General features: G+C 42.8%; 1 protein-coding gene across 1 annotated transcript in view; it reads left to right on the top strand.

Moving 5' to 3' along the window:
- Nucleotides 1-26,440, top strand: part of LRMDA (leucine rich melanocyte differentiation associated) — a 999,120-nt gene extending 972,680 nt beyond the window's left edge. Inside the window, exon 7 of the mRNA XM_079794321.1 lies at nucleotides 25,365-26,440. Coding sequence (XP_079650447.1) covers nucleotides 25,365-25,444 — 80 coding nt within the window. The 3' untranslated portion in view covers nucleotides 25,445-26,440. The remainder of the gene's footprint in view (nucleotides 1-25,364) is intronic.
- Nucleotides 26,441-26,666: the final 226 nt, after the last annotated feature.

Below are 26,666 nucleotides of genomic sequence, written 5' to 3'. Positions count from 1 at the left end.
ATGATTTTTATTTACTTTTCTTTGTACTTTATCTTTTTCTACAATGAGCACATAGATATAATTAAAAAATATTTAAAACATCCCCCAAACAACAATATGATCTTTATGAAAATAATTCTAGAAGAAATAGTAATGCTAGTAAGAAAAAGGATTTGCATGAGTTAGGAATTGTGCTCAGTTGCAGCTAACCAATACTCCTAAGAGCAGTGGCTTTAATAAGATACTCCCATATAACATGAACCACAGACATAGGTTGTCCTTAGCTGGTATGCCGTCATCAGGAAGCCAGGCTTCTTTTATTTTTGTCCTACTTTTCAACAGACTAGTTCCTGTCCCCAGGGTTGATGTCATAATAGTGTTGCTACAGCACCAGCCCTTATTTCCATGTTCCAAGTAGCAGGAAGGAAGAAAAGCCAAGGTCAGAAGGTTATTCCTCCAAGAAAAGCAATGTTTTTTGGGGTTTGGTTTTGTTTTGTTTTGTTTTTAACAAGAAGCCACTTCCCAACATTCCTTATGTGTGGCAACTTTCAATGACATATCACCATGCTCAATAGCATAGGATGTCCGTGTATAAGATAAAAGGGGAATAGGGATGCTGGTAGCTGATGCTACTTTTTTATTTTAATTTCAACTCTGCCATTCAATAACAGGTTGACTTTAACAGAGTCTAGTCCATGTGTGGCACCAAGGAAGCCTCAGAAAACTTTTCAGTATTGTGCCACATGCAAGCATTATCATCAGCTGTGCTTAGTACATTAGAGGAATCCTATTTGCCATTCCAAGCCTCTGGTATTCCTTGTACTTTTTCTCTCTCCCCTTTAAAATAGGCATGATGAAATTTTCACTGATATTTAGGATTGTTGTGAGGATACTGTGATTTTATTGTTGTGAAATTCTTTGTAAAGAGGCTAACAGTATGCAAATGTAATTTTTATAAAGAATAATAATTAATAAGAATTGAGTGCTCACTACATGTTAGCCACTATTGAGCTCTTTATATGCAAATCTTATTTAATCACTAGAGGCCCGGTGCATAAAATTCATGTACAGGTAGGGTTCCTAGGCCTGGCTGGTGATCAGGGCTGATCTGTGGGGCAACTGGTGGGCGATTAGGGGAACCCTGCTGGCACCTGCCTTGACTTGCCTGGGGCCTGCGGGCTGGGGTCAGCTCCTGCATTGATCGTCTGCCCCCTGGTGGTCAGTGCGCGTCATAGTGACCGGTCATTCCGCCGTTCGGTTGATTTGCATATTACCCTTTTATTATATAGGATTTTCAGTTAAAGGCACCTTATTACAGTTATTTACTTTAAATTTTGTCTACTTACTTATTTCCTGTCTTCCACCATTATATTGTGGTGTCCATGAGCTGAGATGTTATCCAGTGCTGCATCTCCATCTATGAGAACGCTGACTGGCACATAGTAGGATCACAGTAAATAGTTGTATAATAGAACAAGGCATGACTCAATAACTGATTAAACATATACTGTTACCAATCAGATATGTTGTAAGGGGAGAATGAAAGAAGGATAGAGCCTGGCCAGCGTGGCTCAGTGGTTGAGCATTGACTTATGACCCAGGAGCCCCTGGTTCAATTCCCAGTTGGGGCACATGCCCTGATGTGGAGTGTGCAAGAAGCAGCTGATCAATGATTCTCATCTTTGATGTTTCTATCTCTCTCCCTCACCCTTCCTCTCTGAAATCAATAAAAAAAAAAGAAAGAAAAATACAAAGAAAGGATGGATTGTATATGTGGAATGTGTGAGTGTATGTGTATATGCGTGTGTGTGTGTGTGTGTGTGTGTGTGTGTGTGTGTGTGTGTAGGTATAGGAGGAAAACACAGAGTGATAGGATTGGAGTGGGAGGGACTCATAATTATTTTGTTTTGAACAACAGAGTGCTGTTTGTGAAAACACATAGGCCTGAAAGGCTGTCAGTCAGTGCTCGTTTAATATGCTTAAATAGGGCATTGAATGGAATCAAGGGAAGAGAAGGCAAAGAAAGTTAACACAGATTTGGAAGTTATTCCTGGGATTACTAATCTACAATTACAACTGTAATATCCCAATATAACAAGCCTTTTCTTCTGAAGTCATTACTGTGAAAAATTTCAAACCTACAGAAAAGTCAAAATAATGGTATATTGAATATATATATGTATATTTTTACCTAACGTTACTGTCAATATATTACCACATTTACTCTATATATGTATGTCTATGAGTCTGATTATGTATATACATTTTCATAAGACATTTAAGTAAATTACAAATGTCATCACACTCCATTTCTAAATACTTCAGCATGCATCTCCCAAGAACCTTTTCTTACAAAGCAACAAAAATGGTAAGAAAATTATAATAAAAGGCTAATATGCAAATAGACTGGCAGAACAACTGAACAACCGAACAACCAGTCGCTATGATGTACAATGATCACCAGGGGGGCATGTGCAGAACATGGCAGGTGTTAGCAGCAGGTGGCAAAGTGCGGGACCTGGGGACGTCAGCCATGGTGGGATGGTGGAGCAGGTGAGTGGGGGCTCCAGACTAAGGCAGGGCGCCAGTCGCTTTCATCGGGGCGAGCTTCTGGTGGTTACTGAAAATTCTTTGCTCCTGCATGCCATGGTCCCACCAGTGCTCGCACCTGCTGCTGGCGCTGGCCCTGCTTGCACCCGCTGCTGGCGCTGGAGCCGCTGCTCACACCCGCTGCCAGTCCTGATTGCTCAGTGCCATCAGTGGGTGCAATTGGTGGCTGCCAGCCCCGATCGCCCCTCAGGGATTCTCTCCCTCCCCCTGTTCCTGAGGGGTGATCGGGGCAGCAGCCACCCGCTTGCACCCGCTGACTGCGCCGGCCCCCCTCACACCTGCTGCTGGCACCTGTCCCGATTGCTCCGCATCATCAGCGGGTTTGAGTGGGGCCAGCGCAGTTAGTGCATGGGAGCGGCGGCAGCAGGAGTGGTGCTGCTGGCAGACAGTGGACTGGGGGTCGATGCAGGAGAAGCCAGGCAGGGGCGCAGAGGATGGGCCAAGACCCGCCCCTATGCCCACTGCAGCCTTGCAGCCCACAGTTCCTTTCAAGCTGCATGAATTAGTGCACTGGGCCTCTAGTTACCTAATATATAGTCCTTAGTTAAATTTTCTATAACTGCCTGTTGTCTTTTTGTTTTAATCTAGTATCGAATTAAAGTTGGCATACTAGTCCAGTGGTTCTCAAGGGTGACCCCAACCAGCAGCCTTGGGATTACTAGGGAACTTGTCAGATGTGAACATTGTGGAGCCCTGCCCCAATGAGAAACTCTGGAGGCGGACCATGTTGCAATCTGTGTTGCAACAGGCACTCCCAGTGACTCTGAGGCATATGAAAACTGAACTGTTGATCTCGAACATGCCTACCACCTTTTCAGCTTTTCATGACATGTAGGTTTATCAAAAGCCCAAGTCAGTTTCTTCATAAAATATCCTACATTCCAGATTTTTTCAGATAGCTCCCTCATAATTTGATTCAGGTTCAAAATTTTGGCAAGTGTAGGTGAGATTAGGTACATTTCATTATGTTGAGAGACACTTGATACTTTATGGTCTTTTTCATAACAATGCTAAGATGAATCATTTGATTAATGTGGTTACCACCACATTATGTTCCATTTACAATTAATAAGTAGTCTAAACAGTGGCAATCTAAGGCTTTGTGAATATTTTCTTCCATAATAATCTTTAACCTAATAATTGTAGCAACCATTGTAAATACTTGAATGAATCACTATATTGGTGTATGGTGATTTTTCTAATTTTATAATTTTTTTCTACATTAATTAGCTGGCATTCTTTAAATAAGAGCTTTTTATTTTTCCTTTGTATTTATGTGTTTATGTGTTTAAGTATCATTATCAACTCATAGTCTTTAACTCAGTGTGGAAAATAATTTACTATTGTTATTATGTTTGATATTCAAATAGTACCAGAGAGAGTTTCTTCAAACCACCCTTTGAATTTGTTCCCTGTTTTCTGGTATAAGAAATTCTAGGCTCACTTTGTATGTTTCCTGCCCACAACCTGAAATAGTCATTTTCTCAAGAAGCCACGGTCATTTTTAGTGAAAAATATTTTTGTAAACCAGTACCTGCATGCTAGATGTTCTACACACATGTGCACATGTGTGCACGCATACATTCATACATGTATAATTTTTAATAATAATTTTGTACAGATCCCTCCAATTTAAATGAGCAGAGTCATCATCATAGTATCATCATCATGATCATCATCATCATAATCAGTGTCATCTTCTCCCTTAGCATTCTAGAGCTGCCATAATGAATTACCACAAACTGGCTTAGAACAGCACAAATTTATTACCTTATAGTTCTGTAGGTCACTCTAACACAGGTCTTCCTTAAGGTAAAATCCAGGTTTTGGAAGGGTGTGTTCCTTTCTGGAGACCATCGGGAAAATCCATTTTCTGTGTCTTCCAGCTTCTGAAGGCCTCCCATACTCTTTGGCTCCTGGCCTCTTCTTCCACCACCAGAGCCAATGTCACTGCATCAACCTGATCACTCTTCCATGGACCACCTCCCTCTCTGATCAAGCCTTCAAGGCTTCTCATCATTTAAGGACTCAGATTATTAGATTGAGCCCACCCAAATAATCCAAAGTAATGTCTCCATCCAGACCTCAATACCCTTACTCACTCTGCGGAGTCCCCTTTGCCACATAAGGTAGCATATTCACAGGTTCCAGGACTGGAGTGTGGACATCCTGGGGACCACTGTTCTGAGTACCACGTCTTCTCTCATTCTTTGTTTGACTTCCGTCCTCACACCGTGAAAACCTTGACTTCCAACAGCTCCTAAATATTTACACATTTCCTCTATCCTACAATATACGCTATATAACTTGAGAATTATAACAGTAATAACACTAATGACTATAAGCCTGCTAAGTAGCTCTCAAGATTTCTTTGCAGGTTTTTTGTTTGTTTGTACCCATTATATCTCACTCAAGTGTATGGTTGAACTACTGTGTTCCAAAATTACTTTATTTGTGTCAATGTGCTATCTGTTTTATTGCAATTAGATAAAATTTTCCAGATTTATTTAGTTTTATGGTTTGCTTTTTCATTCTTTTATTTTTTTTAAATAAGTTTTTATTGATTTTAGAGAGAGGAAGGGAGAAGGAGAGAGAAATAGAAACATCTATCAATGATGAGAATCATCGATTGGCTGCCTCCTGCACGCCCCCTGTTGGGGATCAAGCCTGCAACCCGGGCATGTGGGCTGACCTGGAATCAAACTGTGATCTTCTGGTTCATGGGTTCATGCCCAACCACTGAGCCATACTGGCCAGGCTTTTTTTTCCCATCCTTTTTAATTCATGTTCTTATTATGTGAAATGGTAATGAATATAAAAAGAGATGTATTCAGATAAGTCTCAGTTACATCCTGATTCCTCCCACCCTATTTTCATTGACCGTTTACATGTATTCATTAATATTAGTCAATGGTTTATTCTTTCTTTGATTCTTTTTGCAAAACATATGAAGATGCCTACTTTTAAATCTTATTTTACTTTTTTCTTACCCAAAGTAACTACGTTTATGCACTTTTTTTGTTCTTTGTATTTTTACTTAGCCATATATCTTGCATCTATATCTCTCCAACAGTGTATCCTGGAAGCCACTCCATACCAGGTGGTCATGGAAACCTTGTAAGGAGTAATTGTTGTCTTTCCATATACCTCCCGTATCATTTTATGATATAGAATTGTAATATTGTATCACAACAAATATTTTATTTGTGACAACACAACTAAAAAGAGAAATACATATACAGTAAATATCTCTTTTAATGCCTTCTTTTTTCTATCTTTGCCTAACATTTTGTACATAACATAATTATAGACAACTTCATTGCAGTTATTTTTATCTAACATCTCCTTTTATGGCCTGTTAGTTGCTCATATATAGAAAGAATCTCTCCCTTTCTTTCCTTTCCTTCTTTATTTTGAGTATCATTGATTGTGCCTGGCACATAGCATTTCCTTACTTACCTGTTTTATCTGGAATCCATAAGAGGTTTATTCAGTTGGTCTATTTTTGAATGCATCTATTTTTTAAAATGAAGTACTTTATCTGAAGTTTGAATTCTATTTTATTATCAATTATTAACATCCTAACATGGATTCGTTGATCATAGAACTAGTTACTTTGTATAAAAGTATAAAAGGACAGGTGTCTGAAAGAGGACAGCTATATATTTTGGTCCTGGAATTGAAACCCCAAGAAAGGCAAGGAGTATGAGGGTCATAGATATTCTAGGAGGGAAGGAAGCGAACCAGGAAGAGGGTCAGAGGGACATGGAAATGGAAAGGTCTCTGTCACTGTGCACAGCTTAGAAACCTGCTCAGATGATAACAGAGGCTGTATTTATTGGAACGGCCTCAAGGAGCATTCTCTCCAGATTAAGAAACCCGTGCCTGGAGAGATTGAACAGGTGACTCAGGACACTTACTATAGACCAGGAGCCAGAACTTAATCTGTGGACCCATCACACTATCCAGGGTTGCTCTTCCAAAGGACACTTGGGAAACTGAGCAGGTACCCCACTGCCCTGAGGATGGGGAGAGGTCCTGAACCCTCCAAACTTCAGAGCTCTTTGAATTTGGGTTATTAGTCCCATGATCAGAATGTACATCTCTGTTTGTCTGGACCTCCTTCAGTCGAGTCTGCTGTATTTGTGGACATGCATTGTTCAGCCTCAGAGCATTGTTTAAATTTAAAATCAATAACAAAAAAGTGAGCCAGCAAGAGGCACTGACTGATTAAGTGCTGTCTGTGTGAAGCAGGGGTCCTCAAACTTTTTAAACAGAGGGCCAGTTCACTGTCCCTCAGACAGTTGGAAGGCCGGACTATAGTTAAAAAAAAAAACTATGAACAAATTCCTATGCACACTGCACATATCTTATTTTGAACTAAAAAAACAAAATAGCAAAAACACCCGCATGTGGCCCGCGGGCCGTAGTTTGAGGACGCCTGGTGTGAAGAGTTTAATCCTCTGCCACATTTCTGTTGAAATCCAAAGAAATGTGAAGATGAAGTAAAATGAAAACAGACTAAAAATTATGTCAGATACCAAAATTCAGTTAGGCAGCTGCATCTTTGCAGGGAATTGAGAATTGGGTGACTTTGAGTTCTGACTTGGTATAACCATACCAACCCACACATACACCACCTGTACACACAACCCATTCATACACAATACACACACATACACAAAAGAACACATACAACATGTACAGCACAATTCACAGCAAGTCACAGAGACTAGACATACAACAGTGCACATATAAACACCCACATGTCCACACGTAACACTCATGCACACAAAACACACACATACATGCATGAATTTGTTCTTGACTGTCACGATAAAGATGTTAACTCTTCCATCTGCCAACTTACCCTACATTTTTATGTTGATGAAACACATAATAGTAGAGGGGAGAAAAATATCTTCATCAGAAAATTCAGTGGAAAAAAAACAACCTCCCAAGACATTGTCATGTATTACTGGTAAGTTTTGGTGGTTAAGAGAATTATTTGAAAACAAAGAAGCCTTTCACAGAGCCTCTAAAATACAAAAGATTTAATAACATTTACATCTGTGTATCAGCCATGTCCGTAATGCAAGTCATGAATAACACATAAACCAGAGCAGGAAAGAACAGAAGTGCTCACACATCATTTAAAATCCAACCCACCCCATCGTCAGAGGAATCAAACGCACAGCAGGAGCAGTTCCAGTTGATACACACACAATATAGTCATTGAAAATGAAAACATATTAATTACGTCTCCTAACAATAAAGTTAGGAGAGAAATGGCAGGAGTCACTAACCTGTTCGACTACTCTGTTGAAATACTGTACCAAAAATATATCCTGAGTCGCTTCCTTGTTTTTTTTAAAGAAATTAGGGAGTGGGCATTTGTGTATATTTGCCTTGTTTTACTGCTCATTTAAATCTGCACTTGGGGCTCAGTACTGACTCCTGGCTGTGCTGAAAATGGGGAAAGTTGATTTAAGATGGATCCTTGTTATAAGTGAGTAACTCACACAAAAAAAGAGAGAATTTATTGTCGAGCAATGATATTTTAAAACAACAGTACCTGCACAACGCCAGGTGGGATATGTGGCAATCCACACTGTTAGGAAAAATGGCTGTTTATTACCAAAGCCTAGAGCTCATGTAACAACATGTTTGCTAAGGAAACACTGGGAAATCCCTTCTTCTGATTGAAAGAACTTTTTGAGGCCCAAATCTGGTTTTGCACCTCCCTAGATTCACTCATCGGACTTTCGTGAATCTCTGGGGTTTGCCTGGGCTTTCTGTATATGCTGGCAGGAACCTCACACTCTGCCATAGGGAGGGAGCCTCTGGTGCCATGAGGGAGAGGACAGTGGAGGATTCTGTGTGGCATTTGCATTTGATGTTTGCCTCTCTTTATTCTTTAAGTCAGCGTTTGTTGTTTTTACTTCCAGGAGTTAAGAGGGTGTTCAAATCACGTTAATCTCCCATCAGCACTAGTTGTTTCCTGGCTTTTGCCTTGGTGTTTGCTTATTTGTTTAACTTCCTTTTCTGGTCCTTGTGTCCCCTTCCACCTCTAGGACTTTTGTTCGTACCAGAACATTGCAGGTTGGTCCTGGACACGTTATTTTTTTATTTTTTTAATATTTTTTTAATGATTTCAGAGAGGAAGGGAGAGGGACAGAGGGATAGAAACATCAATGATGAGAGAGAACACCCCCTACTGGGGACTGAGCCTGAAACCCAGTCATGTGCCCTGACCTGGAATTGAACCGTGACCTCCTAGTTCATAGGTCGACACTCAACCACTGAGCACACCAACTGAGCAAGTCCTGGTCGCTTTAAAATTAGCTCTGTAAATATCAGGGACCCCCTTCCTCTTCTCCCGCGTACCTCATTTCAGTGTGAAATTTCACACTCTTCACAGTCCTTGCTGCCGCAAAAGGTTAATAGTCATCTCTTTTAAACGGACTAGAAATACTCAATTCCTATGGACGGCATTCCAGGGCAAATGAGTGTAATTGCTAAATAATATAGTCATTCTCATTTTAAGTGAGTAATACTTCCTTTGTTCCTAATGTTTCCACCTGCATGAGTATGTGTGCTTGTGTGTGTGCGTCTGTATGTGTGTGTGTGTGTGTGTGTGTGTGTGTGTGTGTGTGTGTAGGCAGGCATGAGTGAGACCTCCATTTGGGGGAAGCCACAGCCATCCCATAGGAATTTGCACATTTACGCATTTGGGTTTTAAATGTTGTGCCGCATCCTGAGCCTCTTAGGCGCTACAGATTATGTATAATAGATGACCTGCATTTACAGAGATGTGTGCTATACAGATGTAAATGTTATTATAGCTTTTATATTTTATGTTCTTGTTGAAAGATCATTTTGTCTTTGAATAATATGGCTGTTCAATTTTTTTTTTTTTGGAGAGGAGGGGGTTATCTTTAAAAGAGAATATGAAATGGATATTGCACATCATATATTTCTTAAAAGTAATTTGGAATTTTAGGGTCTGGGATTGGGGCTGACTGATACACTGCCACAATGAGATATCACCCCTGGAAAATAACAGCACCAGCACATGCCTGCATCTGTCCAACCTCATAATTCACTTTCACATTGGATTATGGATGTCTGCGTTCAGTGAGTCTATCTTCCCTTTAGGTATTATTTCAGCCCTTTGAGATAATAAGGAAAGTTTAATTGCGTTGTTAATTGATTTTTTGCACAACATTATTACCTTGATTGATTGCAGAGTTGATGAAAATGTTAGACACAGGCAGCGTGGAGTATCAGCCCGGCAAGGAGTGGGAGCCTTGTGGAGAATAGATAACCTTGATGTTAAGAGCTATATCCTTCAGATGTGTCTTCCCTTGACATATTGATGGCCCTCGAAAAGGGAAAAGCTGATTGTATGCAGAATGCAATCATTAAACCCACTTCAGCTTGCTGTTGATTAATTTGTTTTTTCCTGAAGGATCTAGTTATAGGGAGGCCTCACTAGTACCAACAGCAGCCATTTTCGAGGCTCCAGACTGTGCTTAACCCTCTCGGGGAGGAGAAATGACGAGGCTGGCATGCTCAGTCGGGAAGATAACCTTAGGGTGGTCTGAGTGTGGACTTGACGCTCACAGACATCGTCGCCCTCAAAACCACTCTGTTTCCTCCACGATAGTGCTCATTTCCCCCCAAATGCCAAGTTTTTCAAGATGCCAAGGCCAAGGTGCCTTGCATTGACACCTGAGGTAGACTGAAATGGGAACTTCAGGATGCCAGGACAGTTGTTAAACAGGCATCCAGGGGTTCCCGGGGAAGACATGGCACTTGGGATTTTTTATTATATATTAGGTGAAACCTTGCAGCAACTCGCTCCCGTGATTGGAGATGTTGATTCTTATTATTGTGTTTGTTTCCATGTGTGAGAGAATGACAAGAAGAGATTTCTGCAGTTTATTACATTTTAATTACTCCTCTCCCTGGCCTATATAATTCTTTCCAAGAAACGTTTATTGATAGCTGTCATTGTTAGTACAGCCCAGAGCCATTCTCAAGGTACCGGAAATCAGCTGCTTGATTGATTGATTAAGTGATTGGACTCCTGCTCTCATTCCCTTCCCAAACTCACATCACATTCTCCGTAGCTACCCAACCCTGGTCAGAGACTAAGAGGCCCAGCCTTGGGAGAAGCAGTTGGCTCTGGAAGAACGGGGGCTCCTAGGTGTGCAGTAATTCTGGAGAGCCTCCTGCTAGGCGACTGGGGTGGCTTCCCCCGTCCCCTCCCTGCACCAGTCTCTACACTTAGGCTTCACGGAGCAATCTGGCTCCTTTTGCCATCCTCTTCCCTTTGTGGCTGTCCCCAATATTCATTTAAACCAAATTTTAATCGCCTAGCATGGTTGGAGGGCTACCAAGAGTTATGTCATCTTCCTGGAGTCCTGAGTGCCCCTGGAGGGGTACGTGGGCTTCGGGGCAGAAGAGAAACAGCTCATGAATCTCCCAGAGCCACAGAGTGCCCTGTAGATGGAATTGGCGCTATGGTCCACAGCAGTTTCTCCTCCTTTGGCCCCACTCCCCCTACATTCGGAGTCTTTCTTCTGTTGAACTAACGACTGGCGCTCGGGGAGTCTAATATCCACAGAGTCTTGGCCCTCAATTACCTTAATGGCTTATAATGAGATTTTGGCCAAGTAGCAGGTAGCAGGTTATTACTTCCTGCTCAGCGTGGGCAATGTCTACGCTGTTAATTTGTGTTGCCGAATGTGGCTCAGAGCTGGGCATCAAACTGTCAGGGCCAGATGTATTCTATTAGGTGCGAGGCTCACATTGGCTCCCAGGCAATTTTTTCCCCCCAATATGGAGGCATGTTACCTCACCACAGGGTGAATCCTGACAAATTCAAGCCAGCCAAATAAAAGGAGGTAATATTGCAAGCCATCAATGTAGTATGTTCCAGAGACAGATAACACCTGGTACCACCCACTGTCAGCAATGTCTCCCTGACCCGGGCCATTCCGTCCATAGGAAAAAAGTACACCCCCTTAATATTGCTGGAGAGACTCTGGTGCCTTCATTAAGTTTTAATAAGCCTGACCCTAATGAGGCCCTTATAATATGCTCTTCTACTATTTACTTTGTCTTTATCCTAGGCAAAAAAAAAAAAATAATAATAAATAATAATATACAGGAGGTTTATAGTACTCTTTTAAACTGCTTTCTGCTATTAATTCTTACTTAACCTATAGTTTCTTTCATTAGCATTAGCATATATTTGTACATTTTTTCAATGCAGGCTAGAGGATGCGGAGTTGAAGATCAGGAAATAATGAAATATACATGGCGTTTGGCCATGAGATTTGCTAGTGCCCAAGAATAATGATGTGCTTTCTGCAACAACAGACTTCGGGTTATTTTTTGTAATGCAAACTTCTTTCAGTTAGATCATACATCAGCAGATTCCTTTTGTTTTCCTTTTAGGGAAAGCAATTTAGATTGTCCCGCAATTAGGACAGATTACAGTAATATCAGCACAGAGAAAGCTTGTTTGGATTCTTATGAAGGGCAGATGGAGGCTGGCCTAACGTGCCTGAGAAAGGAAGATCTTTTTCCGGTCCCTGCAGCGTTTCAATTATGACAAACCCACTTGTGACTGCATCAGCTTGATTTTATTTGAGAAGATCTGTTTTTTGTAGCTTGAAAAATTAAAGAAGAAGAAGCAACTTGTCATACCTTTCAGTGACTCTCTTGATAAATTTTAGGCTGGAGGACCAGACAGAACTGTGGGTGTTCCCTCCTTGTGATGTGAGCTTTCTAATGGGAACAGATCTGACCCCAAAAGCAAATTTCTGCTTGAGAGCAGAGCCAACATCCCCGTCCAAATTCTGCAGGAGGACCCCTGTCCCCACTGCTCAGATGTGTTCATGGAAGATTCCATCACTTTGCAGAGAGACTAAAGACTTTCTGGGAAACTTTTCTGTGAGTTTTTTTTTTTTTTTTATCTTATACTTTATAAATTATCGTTTGCAGACTCAGTTCCCTTCTACTTATGCAAAAAAACTCTTTCCTTCTGTTAATATAATCCACACATCACTTAAATGTAAACTTTCATGGGGTTTCTTGTTTGTTTGTTTTATATTAAAGAGCTGGAGCAACCGTTTATTATCATTGTTTTTTAAAATTTTCGGTACCACTTGTTTCCAGAATTTTGTTGAGGAGACAGTAAAGCCTCTTTTTTGGAAAACTGGATGCACCAGGACCTTCAGCCAACCAGATTTTTTTTCAATCTCAGAATTTGTGAGGTCCTTATTTTACAAGAATAAAAGCTAATGTCAAAAGTTCTCTTTTTAAGGGGGCTTTGTAGATCTCCTAGAACAGCGTTTCTTAAAGTGTGGTCCCCCAACCAGCAGCATGCAAATTCTTGGCCCAACTCAGACTCATGAGTGAGAAACATTGAGGATGGGACTCAGCAACCATTTTCACAAGCTTCCCAGGTGATTCTGATGCATGACCAGCTTGGAGTACCACTGCCGTGGGGACAGCCGTAAATGTCCAAGGATGTATAGTAAGCACTGGGAGTCAGAAGAATTACCCTGAGATCCTCTCACTTAGTCCATGATAAAAAAAAAAAACAAAAAAAAACCAATTTATTGAGTACCTATATGCCATAGGCTTGTGAAGCACGGATGGAAAGCTGTCATCTCTAACCTTTTGGAGCCCACATAGAAAGAATACCCTAAGACCTTGAGCAATGTTCAATGAGCAGTTCCCACCCCAGCTACACTTCCCAACTCTATCAGCCTCAATATAAACACTCAGAGAAATACTCAGTTGTGGTCACTATGATGTATCTAGTAAGACAATGAGATTGACTTTGGTTTCACATAATGTTTCATGTGTGACTGTGGACTCAAATAGGATTCGAGTTAAACATGAGTTAATTTACTTAACTGGAACCCAACATTCCCTAGTGGCAGGTCAATCACATGACTCTTACAGAAAGGACGAAAGTGTGTGAGACCCATTTTATTCTTGCTTCACTGACCACTTGGGAGGTCTCCTAGGTGAAGTGGAGAGACACACCTGGACTCGGCTCTGGTTTCCCAAGTCCAGTAGCTCCCATTTTGTTTACTCCCTTCTCTGATTGAATACACTCTTTTAATTTAATTCTGGGAAGTTCTAATTTAAAATGCCATTCCCTGGATTGTCAAACCTTTATTGCTGTTTTAAAAATAACGATAATGATATACTCCTAAAGGGAGGTGGTCACTTGTTCTCGGCATGAAAATAATCGCTGGCTCATGTGCCAAAGACCAATGATGACTGGACAGAAGCTGGAATTATTATTTAATCTTCATTTGAGTGGCATCTGTCTCTTTTCTGACTAATCTGGGCCAGATACTCTTGAGGGCAGGCCATGGCTGGTAAGTTTGGGCAGGGAGGGCCTTAAAAGGAGGTAGTTGTGATTTGCATGGATGGAGCACACCTTTTGAATACTTTATTGATCCACTTTTTAATTTAATTTAACTTAATTTTTATGTTTTTTGCTTATCAAATGATGATTGGAAACTCCCATGGGTGGCACACTTCTTTTTGGTTTTCCACAGGAAAAATGATCTTTCTTTAAGAAATGCAGGGATCTCTTTTTGTTTATTAGTTTGCATGCTTCTTTACATTTATGCAGTTGATATACAAAAACTCCCCAACCCCTGAGCCCAGATTAATTAGAGCAATTGATGGTAAAGAAAATCAGGCCCTGAAATCGAGGCCAGATGAATCCAAAAGGTGGGGCATCTGGTAGCCCCATTCCCAGAAAGCCCTCAGCACAGATTGAACAAACATGACATATTGATCATTACGGAACCTGTAATTGGTGACCAAAAGCACAGTGTGTCTTTAAAGGTCCTCCTGAGTAGTTGCAATCATTTTTTTTTTTTTTTAAGAAAGCTGCTGTTTTCCTAAATTCATGCTGCCCTCTAGTGGCAATGCTCCCGACTTCAGAGGGAAGGAGGAAAGGATGAATGTGGAGATTAATGGGGGGAATAGTGGCGTCAGTGGAGGGGTGAACTTTTTCCTTCTTTCTTTTCTCTCCTGTCTGAAAGATCTCTGAGTCCCTCAGTCAAAAACTGAGAGGGAAAACTGAAGCCATACCTGACCATGGCCCCTTTGACTGGCAGCCTGGTTTACGTGACCTCCATCAGTGAGCTGCACTGAAGGGAGTCCAGGTATCTTACCTGATTTGCATCCGTCTTGGCATGCACTTTGGAATCCAGCTCCTCTCTGACCCATTAAACCCCATGTCAAACACACTCACACCAAACTGGCCTTGAAGATTCAAGTTTCTCCCTGGAAAGTAGGAAAGAGTCAGCTTAAGTCCGGGTGCTGGTGTTCTTTGACATTTTGTCCCGTGGGCTGTGTCCTGGAATGCAGAAACACTAGCTGGACTAGGAAGCAAAAGTTGGGTGGTGTCGGGTCTGGGACTGTGACCTTCAGGAAGTCACTTGGAACCTCATTTTCCTCCTCTATAAAATGAAGGATTTACCCAAAATGAAGATCTCTAAATTCTGTCTCAAAATTGTTCAATATAGGTAAAGAAATACTTCTAAAGAAAATTTCCCATTCTGTGTACAGCAAAATCACCAAGTATCTTTACAGGACTGTGTGAGTACATCACTGTTTAGGAAGTCAGAGTACAGACTGTTTCTGGCTTCATTTTAAGATGGCACAAACATGTAACCTGAGAAGGAAAACCAAAATTGGGATTGCAAAGGAGATGCAGCAGTGTTTTCTTTGGGGGGAGGGGGCAAGTTGTTGGAGCCAGGAGATATTTAGTATGGCGTGTGTTCTATGTTACATACATATTCCTATTTGATTGAAATATAGTATGTAAGAGCCACGCATATTAGTGGTGTTCCAAAAAGAGAACAAGTGAGCCCACCTCAGACCTGGGATGCTTTCCCATCAGTCTCTGCCTACCAGATTACCCCCAATACCAAAAGAAAAAAAAATTCTTTTTAAAGCATTGACATCTGAGGAAAAGCATATTGACTGTCTCCTTTCCAGGGTTCACCTTTTGCAAACATCCGCTGCCTGATAACTTAGAAATCTGTCAGCCTAATATTTCCTCGATGTGGCAAGGGCTTAGAATGGCCAGGTCAGGTCTGGACAGGGCCACGGTATCTGCAATCTGAGTGTGGGGACCAGGGGCTCCAGGTGGGACTGTGGAGCTGGTTACTAAGGATGCATTCAAAGGGGAAATTATATCTCAGACTTGGACCAGCTTTTACATTTTCCACTAACAGGTTATTGAGGGTAAACCTTGCCCCGCCTTTTTGCTCCTCTCCTTCCTTTCCTACCTTCTTCTCTTCTAAAAATGACAAGCCTCATTTCAGTGGCCCTGAGAGCCCCGAGTGTATTTCCACAGGCTCTGGCTTGTCACAAGTCAACTTGTCTGCCCACTCACGTGGCCGTTTGTGCAACCGTCCCCGGGCTGGAGGCTGGCTTCTGGGCCCTGCGTTCCTATCACCTTCAGTACAGATGCTGCCAAGACCCTTTCCCTGCTGACAGCTTCCTTCTGCGTTTCCTTCCTTACAAACACGCTGGCGAGACTTGACAAAGCCCAGCATTTGTCTAAGCTGCCTCCATAATCTGTTCTGTCTCGGTGGAAAGTTTAACCTGCCACCAGGCCTCACGGGAGGGGTCGGAGGACTGGGGCCCAATGCCCTCTTCTCAAAGGGTATGTTGCCTGGCATTTGTTTTTATCTTTCTTTCAATATATGGACGCTTCCTCACCCTTGATTGGGTGGCCCATACTATGTGTTTTTGACTGGTGTTTGGTAGAAAGCTGCATGTCATAACCCCATGGGTCTGGAGTATGAACCTTTGTCCTGCATATTCCTTGTGCTGAGAAATGAATAAAAATCATCATTTATTTTAATTTATAATAAACGTTGCTGGTAAACATAATCAACCTGACATAAAACTGGCAGCAAGTAAAACTGACCGAGATTTGTATTTTGTTGTTATATTAAAAACTGCACACATTCATGGGAAGGAAATCACCTTGATAGAAATAATAAAAGCAAAATAAAATCGAAATGAGCTAAAATTACACACAACAAAAAGTGTTGACTAAACTCTAATAGAGGACACAAGTCTTCCCATCACAATTTAGATCTGCAAAATTTTCTTTAAGGAAATGTGACTTTATAAAATACACTAGAGGCCCAGTGCATGATTAAATCATGCACGTGTAGGGTCCCCTAGGCCTAACCTGCCATCCAGGCCATATCCACTGCCCTGCAAAGCCTAGCACGCTCCGCGGACACTGCTAGCAGCCTGCTTCCCACTTTTGATGGCATGGGGTCCGCTGGTGCTGGAGCAGACACACAGCTCCCCGCTTTTGATTGCAGGGGAGCTGGCTGTCTGTCTGCTGGTGCCGGAGTGGACAGCCAGCCAGCTCCCCCGCTCTCACTCCCCGCTTTTGATGGTCTGCAGCAGGATGTGGGCTCGCTGCCCCAGAGGCCCCTTCTGTGCCGCAGCACAGCCATGGCGCAGACGCTGAGCTTGCGCAGCCACTGGCAACGTAAGCTCAGCGTCCCGCCGGCCCAATCGGCCACCCCGGCCACCTTGAGTCCCGCCCCCTGCACCTCCCGCCTGCCCAATTGTGGGCGTAGCAGAGTGATGGTAAGATACATATTACCCTTTTATTATGTAGGATACTCCAAGAGACTTAGAAGACAATCTATGAAACTTGATATTTGGCAAATGCTGAGTGTGGACTTCAACCTTAATGTACAAATTACATGGAAAAGAATTGATTCCATTAAAAATAACTTCAATAAAATAAAAATGAAAAGGTTTAAAATAGAATATGGTTTGATTGCATTTAAAATTAAGAAAATACATAGACACAGACAATAGTATGGTGATTACCAGAGGGAAAGGGGGGTGGGGAAGGTAGAAGAGGGAACAGGGAGGTGTAGAAAATAAATAAAAATCAAGGAATGAATTGGCTAAATGGCGCTTAGTAATGAATAATGAATGCTTTTTGAAAGAAAAATTACTAGGCTGGTTTACATGGTTAAATTCATAAGCCTCAAGCCAAAGCATCCCTTGGGTCAAATGGCAGAATTCAAATGTCCACCACTGCACAACATCAGGGTCAGCCTGGTAGGGCCTGGGCACTCATCAGGGTCAGCCCGGCAGGGCCTGGGCACTCTTTTTTTTTTTTTTTTTAATGTATCTTTATTGTTGAAAGTATTATAGACATCCCCCTTTTCTTTCCCCATTGACCCCCTCCGTCCCACACCCATCCCTCCTAGGCCTTCACTACACTGTTGTCTGTGTCCATAGGCTATGCATATATGCATCTAAGTTTCCCATAAATCTCTCCCCCAGCCCCCATCCTCCCCTGCCTTCCCTCTGAGATTCATCAGTCTGTTCTATGCTTCTGTGTCTCTGGATCTATTTTGTTCATCAGTTTATTTTGTTCATTAGATTCCACATATAAGTGAGATCCTGTGATACTTAGCTTTCTCTGACTGGCTTATTTCGCTGACTACTCTTCATGGGTTGTGTTGTATAAAGAAGAAGAAGAGTTTGAGGGAGCATACACATTTGTAAGACTAGGGAGCATCCTTTAGGCAACACTGTGTGGGGTGTCCCTGAGGATTTAGCAAGGACAGTGTGCCCCTGGTCCGTGGAGAAGACGTTTTGGGGGTTAGCAAGCATTTTGCGAACATGACAATCCATTCCAACCCAAGATTCTGGTTATAAACTGAGAGACTCGCCTCAACTCCCACTCAGGTAGTGTGGGAAGGAAGTGTCACTTTCTCCTGTGCCTTCTCTACCCTCCCCTGGGGCGGGGTGGTCAGGACGAGAGCCTATCCCCCTTTTATTCTCAGATGGGCCTGGCATGGAGTATGGATGTGGCTCTCCTTGCACAAAATCTGCTCCCAAGCAACCCCTTCCTTTAAGACCTTTCAGCATCTCTCTTCTTTTCGTTTGGCCTTAGTATTTAAGTAGCTTACACTGAAGCAGGCTGTGTGCGGGGCGCCTGTGACTCTGCAGGCTCTGCTAAATCCTTTGTGGTATCCACAGCGAGCTGATAGCTCATCACACCGCTGACCTCGGGGTACTGCTCCAGCCGCTTCCCAGGACTGTAAAACATGGGTGTTTATTCCTCCCAGGTCCCAGCTCACTCGCAGCTGCACATAACAAAGAGCGAGGAGTGTGCTTTCCGGGGACTGTCCTTTCCCGTGGACGATGTTTACAGCTCTTAAGGCTGGATGGTAACGTTCAGTGCACTTCTCTCCTTCAGCAGACGGAGTGATTACTTTGTTTTCCTGGGAGAAAAGTGCTCAGCATAAAAACAACACCCGTGTTTAGGAACTGAAGCTGCTGCCTTTTATTACTTTGCCTCCTTCTTTAGTAAGGCAACCGTCTAATCTGTATGTGTTTTTAAAGCATTTCAAACATCTGTACTCCTATCAGAGATTAAAGTATGAGTGTTCGACAACTGAAATTCCTAACATTGTGGATTTTGTTTACATTGTATATGGATGATAATTTTAAAGATATTAGTTTATCTGGTCTACAAATATTCACTGCATACATCCTCGGTATGAGTACTGTTTCAGGCACTGGGTATTATTAGAAATGGGGCAGAAGTGAGTATTGTAGAGGTGACATGCCAATGGGTATGTGTAGTGTCACCTGGAAGCATAGTTCTAAAGCAGTGGTTCCCAACGTGGGCACAGGCCCCACAGGGCGGCTATTTGATTTTAAGGGGGGGAGGGAATTCAAGCATGAGTTATTAACAGTGAATTTTTTGCATTTCTTATGGTTCTAGGGGCCTCATATACAGTATATAAATATATATTGTGACATGTTTATGCATTTCAGTTCTCTATTATGTTTTGAAACTTTATTTGCTATTTTTTCATATCACTTCATATTACTATTATTTTTTTAACAGTTTCTTAGTGATTTCTTCCTCAGTACTTCAACTGTCCTTTTGTTCTTTCATTTCTCTCTTTCATGGATGCCATGTTCTTTGGAAGCTTGTTTAGACCAAGTTCATGGCCTTTTCGGCTTCCTGCATGTGAATAGGAGTTCACTTTTTGAATAATAAGAATTATATGTCACAGGGTTGGGGCATCAGGATTTTAGAGATGCTTAGGTGGGGCATGGCCAAAAACAGGTTGGGGATCACTATTCTAGAATATTCCACAATGGACCAGAAAGATTCTCCGGATACTCCTTCCCTCTCTGCCAATGGACCCACCCACCTCTTCCTAATACCATCATCACTTTTTTCAGAGGCCGTGAAGAGTCTAGCTCCTTCCTTCACTCTTGCAGATTAGAGAACAGGCATCCATCTGTGAGCAGCCCTTGGTCCCTTGCCCTGTAGAACTTGCTGATTATAACTACTACCATCACAACAGAGTAAAACCTGCTTGTCATTACACAGATACTCTTACAAGCATTGGTGAGAATAGCATTTAAAGTGGTGAATACCAAAACTAACATTAATAAGGTTAATAAAATTTATTTTACTGATACAGATTTATTGGCCCAACCTATACTGCATCATCAAATAAGTGTGTATATTTGTACTAAAGGCCCGGTTTACGGATTTATGCACCAGTGGAGTCCCTCAGCTTGGCCTGTGCCCTCTTATAATCTGAGACCCTTGGGGGATGTCGGAGTGCTGGTTTCAAGGGATGTAGTAGTGCTGGAAGCGGCAGGCAGCTGGGGCCAGGCACCTGCTGCCGCTACCACTGCTCGGTAGCACTGCCATGGAGGCAGGAGAGGCTCGCCAGCAGTGAGCCCAGCATCTGGCACCCAACGGTCAGTTGAGCAGTGCTCAGCTGTGGGAGTGCACTGACCACCAGGGGGCAACTCTTGCATTGAGCATCTGCCCCCTGGTGGTCAGTGCGCATCATAGCAACCGGTAGACAGGTCGTTCGTTCGTTCAGTCACTTAGGCTTTTATATAAATAGATAAGTAAAGACTATTATTTTGTCACAACTAAAATGCACATGGTAAACCACTAAATCTGATATTTAGTCTTAGTTCTGTTGAATGTGGAATTAGGAGATTTGAGTCAAAGCTAGCAAGACAGGCTAGGTAGTGGCAAGCACTTCCCAGCTCAGAGCATAGAATACACTGCAGAAAGTTAGTGGGTGTTCTTTTGTTGGGGGTTTTGAGATGCAGCAGCACTCCGCTTCTATATGTTATGGGGCTCTGACCTGATGGGTTTCAAGAACTGATTTAGTCCAAATGAAATTTTTGATGAACTCACCAATTGGATATGCCTGCTACATCAGACAAGATTGAACCTGCCATCCTCATCTTCATAAGAGAGGCACTGGGAAATATTAATTCTTCTATTTCCAAGCTAAAATGAACCTCAGAGATTATCTGGCCCTTAGCTCTCACTTTACAAATGGGGAAAACAGCCCAGTGAAGAAAAGGGAGGGGGGCATGATCACATGACTGTTGGGGCAGAGCTGGGTCTAACTGTAGATCGCCTCCACCTCTTCTTATCAACTGGAAGTGCAAGGCCCTCCAGGAGGCCAGGGAGCCCTGGGTCTTTGCTGGACTCTTCATGCCTGGGCCAGTACTCCTCCCTCCCCCCCCCCCCCCAGCACACTCGGGGTTCTCCCCAGCAGTGTCTCCAGGACCATTCCTGCCTTCACAGCCTTGCAGCCAAGGAGAGAGGCAGCTCCAAGGTCATAACTTAACCTGCATAATTAGAACATTCATTCCAGAGGGGGGAAACATTTAAAAGATAAAGGACCTCTTTAAAGCAGATTCTTCCCCAAACATTTCCCCCCATAATTATAGTTTTAAGAAGTTATGACGATGGCGGAGCTGGCTACTTAAGAAAAATTAGGAGTCTCATTTGGCAGGAGAGGATTTCCCAGGGGACAACACACTGTTATTTTTTTTAGGGCCCCCAGAAAGGAACCACACACCGATGGCTACAGGCCGGCCTGATGCATGGCACGTTTGCTTCACTTATTATGGCCAATTAATTTCTCCCCAGAGAACTAAAAACACTACATATGCCATTAAATGTTGTTCCCCCTCCAGTCCCCAGACACAGGAGTTCGAGGAGATAAAAACAAGCAGATGTGTTGGAGATGCACAGGGAGACCACCGCCTACTGAGTCACCAGTTCGGGTTCCCAAATCCCAGCCTGCACGCCGCCCCAACAAAATGCCTTTGCCAGCAAAGTGTTCCCTCTGTAACTGTCACAGTTTAAGGCAGTTATCGTGACAGGAGGAGGGGCCATGGGGAGAGCAGGAAAGAGAGTCACACGCCACCACCTGCCTTAATTTATGAGCAAATCCTCTTGTTACAAATAACCTTCATGATAAATAAAGTGCTATGGCCACATATGGGGCTGTGGCTTTATTTTCTTCCTTGTTATTTTCATTTATTAATTTATTTAGCACAGAAGTTCCATTTGGGGGATAATCACTTCCCAACTGTGAGCTCAGTCAGATAGGAGTCTCAATGGAGACGACACTTGTGTTAATTGTAGGCGGTTCAAGTTTAAAAATTTTGGTCTGATTTGGGCTGTCACTGGCCGGACCACCTTTCTGCCCAGAGGAGCACCAGCAGGGCAGCTGGGTTTAATTTTCGGCTGCTGGACGGTCCCTGTGCTGTCCTGGGGCAGCCCACAGACAGAGTGGCTTCCCTTGAAGAACGTTATTCAAGGTGACAGCTCCTCACATGTTGGCACTCTGATCACCCCCAGTAGCCAAGGTATCGGGGGATGAGCGGGCTCCACCTGCAAAGCCCAGATTTATGGACTGAGGTCATCCTTAGGCTCCTTGACCCCAGCACTCTCACAGACAGGGCTGTCAGAAACTTTACAGCCACAGCGAGTTTTGTAAAGACGTCTGGGGAGAAAACCTGCAGGAGTGGATGGAGGAGACCCCAGTGATAGGGAGTGATGTCAGCTTTTGTTAGAGCCGCAGACAGTGTTAGAATATCCTTGGCATAATATGGCACTGGTATCTCTGTCAGCATCTCTGTTTTCTGTCACCACGCACAATCCTGGGCCTGTCTCCCGCCCTGACAGTGTCTGTTCAGATCAGGGTATTGCCCGCACAGAGACCAGCCCTGCTCCCTGCCACACAGCCCCTTTGTTTGAAGTCTGCCCTTTTGTCATTAATGCACTCGGTGTCTATTTAAATCTGACAGTGACTGTGGTATCTGTTTTCCCGTCAAGAGATCATTGACAATATTAATACCTCATGTCCTTGCCTTGTTCTCCAAGCTCTGACACCTCCCTGCGTCTCCTGCATTCATCAGGCAGCCTCTCTCTCCAGGATGCCTATAAACCGTCTTGCTTCCAGGCCCAAAGCAGCCCCTAAGAAAGGACTTTTTTCAAGGCCAACCAGAGAGAAGGACTGGGGAACATGGCTCAGAACACGTCACCTTCCTCCATGTCAGGACCCATGTTCCAGGTGTAACAGCCTATTTCCAGGATGGCATCTGAGGCCCAGGTTTCATCTAGGCCAGAGCCAGAGTTGAGGTTTACCGTGGGGAGAGGGCAGAGAAAAGAAATCCAATCTGAATGTGCTGGAAAGTTTGCAGGAGGGAATGAATACGCCCACTGGAGTGTGGTATGTGTGTCTGCCTTGCATTCTTTTACTCAAGAGCAAGACTGTGCTCTTTATGATATCTGACAGCCCTATCCATTTTTTTTTTTGTATAAAAATGCATGCTGTCCTGGTGCTATAGAGAGACATTAACATCTCTCCGCCTCATTCTTCCAGATTATTCATGGGTGTATTTGAATCAATTATGTTTAAGGAAGCCCCTTGTGGATTTTCAGAAACATCTGTGACACTCCCACCCAGGCCTATAGGGGATGCTGTTCCTGGAACAGATTCTAACCAGCCAAGCTCACAGACAGGTTCTGGGCATTGGGGACAATGTCAGTCCAACCCGAGGTGCTACACAATTAAGCCCAATAAAGAGAACAGCTCAATGGCAATAGCTAAAAGAATCACCTAGAGATTTTAAGAAAGGATTCAGGGAGGTTTTATCCAAGCTCAGTGTTTCCAGTGTTTCCAGACTCAAACTCAAAAACAAAAATTGGGGATAGGGAGCGAAGGAGAAAATATGGCCAAGGGGGGAGTGTGGAACACAGCAAACTTGCTCTTGGGAATATGGTAAAAAATAGAAGGAATGAGAGCATCACCAAGACAAGTTTGGAGGCCATGGGAGGGTATCATCCTCTCACCAACTCTCAGATTCTGTGACCCCAGCAATTCCCAACTTTGTCCTAACTCATTCAAACCTAAGAGCATCTGCCTGTCCTTAAAAGTTTCTGAGTCATTTTTAATCCTTAATTAAGAAGAAGATTTAAAGTTCTGCAATGGAGAAATGTCTCTTATACAATCACAAAATATTTACTACTTAGAACTTCTGATGTGAAGGACCTGGACAATTTCAAATGCTAATTTATCCTAAGTAAAAAATAGCTGATGATTGTTGATTTCCTACTATCACACTGATGGGAAAAAATCATACATATAGGTAGCTATTTTTATAGGCTGATTTGTGGCTCATGAATTATTGTTTTATGGACATTTCTTTGTTTGTTTGTTTTTACTTTCTGGTTATGTACACATCAGAGACTCAAGTGCTATTTAGTAACAAGACAAATGTGAAGCTGATTTTTAAGTTTTTCTAAAATTAGAAGAAAAAACAAGGTGGAAAAAATAAAGTTGTAGTTTAAATATTTTCTTGGAAAAACTTATTTTTCCTTAATAATCCTACAAAGCTTTTATAATAACTAAGGTAGGTGATTTCTTATGGATACTTAGAATAAATATTGAGTTAATTAAAAGGTTTAACCTTATTCTAAGGGTATTTTTCATAGTTAAATCATCCCATAACTTCCTTGAGTGAAAGGAAAACTGTATATGGAGCAATACAATTATTTAAAATAAAACTGAAAATAAAAATCAGCCCTAGCTGGTTTGGCTCAGTTGACAGAGCATTGGCCTGAGGACTGAAGGGCCCTGGGTTTGATTCTGGTCAAGGGCACATGCCCGGGTTTCAAGCTCAATTCCCAGTGTGGGGGTGTGCAGGAGGCAGCCGATCAATGATTCTCTCTCATCATTGATGTTTCTCTCTCTCCCTCTCCCTCTCCCTTCCTCTCTGAAATCAATATATATTGAACAGTCTTCCCAGTTCAGCCTGTGAGAAGGATCCTTTAATGTCCAGGCTCTTGTGACTTTCCATGTGGAGTGTTGTCAGCACCACCCCTCTTCCTTAATCAGCCCTGAAGTGCTTGGTGCCTCCTGGGAACTGGAAGGTCCTTTTAGGAAGTTAGTAATATTGACTCATGATAGAGGACTGAAAATAGTCACATTCAGGGCAGACTGTTCCACATCTTTTGCTTGGGCTGGGCCCATCTTTAAATTCTTAATTTCCCATTTTTAGAAACTGCTAAGGGAACCTGGAGAGAGGAGAGGGTTATGCTTTCTTTTGAGGAGTAATTGACCAAACTAGAAAAGTCTCTAAAATGTGGAAGAGACATCATGGGGGAAACCACGATATTCTGGGAGCCTGTGTTCTGCTGACATTTTATTTGAATGTCAACGGTGAGGACAAGAAGGGAGGGGCCTTCCCTGTGGGACTTACTCCTTCTGCTGCCACCCGTGGGATCTGGGCCTGTGTTGTGTCCTGCTTTGCAGCACCTATTCGGTTCCTGTTGGAACGGTGGTTTGTAACGATGTTTTCTTCTATTTCAGGTGTCCTGGGGAAGTGTCGCTATGTTTACTATGGGAAGAACTCGGAGGGCAACAGGTTTATCCGAGATGACCAGCTCTGAAGGCAAGTTCGGTATGCCTTAGCCCATGTCATGAGGATTTAAGCAAAAAGGGAAAGCAGAAATAAAGAAAAAGCTGCAGAAAAAAGACCATGCCCACACGGCATCTCTGTGGGAAGGCTACGACTTCGGCTTTTGGTACCTTCTGCTGACTTTGCCAGGCCTGTCACCATCATCTTTCTGCCTTAGACTGAGTGGTCACATAGAGATTGACATGATTGCCCTTAAGCAGGTCTCATCCACCAGGGTGACAGACAGCAGCGGCGAAGCACCAGGGCTGACAGGATGAACACCATGATAGATTGCCTGGCCCTCCGCTGCTCACAGGGGAGCAGAGGTCACACCTGGGGCCTCCGTGAGCATGCTCAGTGGCTGGAACCAAGTGAGAGAGACTGTCTTCAGCTTGCCTACTGAGTAGAGATCCCTCTGATGCCATTGTCCTGTGGGTTTCTTTTTAGTGAAATAGTTGCAGTTTTGAGGAAGCCCGCTCTCTTTTATTTATCTTAAGTATTTATCTCATATTCTCCATGCCCCACCCCATTCTTTAGTATCTTTATCATGGGCAATGCGTTTTGGTTTGCAATTTTCAGAGAGCAGAAGGTGTAAGTTCTCAGCCGGGCCATTCATGTATGGCCAGTTTCATGTTGACACACTTTCTGAATTGGAGTAACTAGCTTTCCCTAAATCCCTGACAATAAAAGCATGGACTTAATCTTGTTTTGTTCATTTCTAAATCCATGTCTTGCCTTGAACACTTGGCAGTGTCAGGCATCTTTTCTAGCACCACGCTCTGGGTATACTAGGGACTTTTAATATTTTTAATTCATTCACTCATTCATTCATTCACTCATTCATTTCTAACCACATGCACCTCCTACTATATCTATGGCCATAGTTATTTTTGGAGCTAGCTTGCTCCTTTGGGTGCTACCTGAAGGTAGTAATATGATAAAAGAAAGTGGTGCATCAGAAGATAAGAGAGAAGTGAAGACTATAGAAAATGTCTACCAGACCAAACAGTTTTAATAGACGACACAAACCCTTTCAATTTGGTGTCATTCTCAGGACCTCTCAGAAATTAAATCCATAGCTGGTAAGATGGCCTTGGTGTGTGTTGGACCATATTTCAGCACCAATGTTTCAAGGAAAATAAGCATGATCAGACTGGTTGGGGGGCTTTAGTGTCATTTAATATATTAGTACAGCAGGAAAGTCGCTCTGGAAG

This window comes from Cnephaeus nilssonii (genome assembly GCF_951640355.1).
Source record: "Cnephaeus nilssonii genome assembly, chromosome: 16".
Classification (NCBI taxonomy): domain Eukaryota; kingdom Metazoa; phylum Chordata; class Mammalia; order Chiroptera; family Vespertilionidae; genus Cnephaeus; species Cnephaeus nilssonii.
This window is presented reverse-complemented; position numbering and strand designations above follow the sequence as displayed.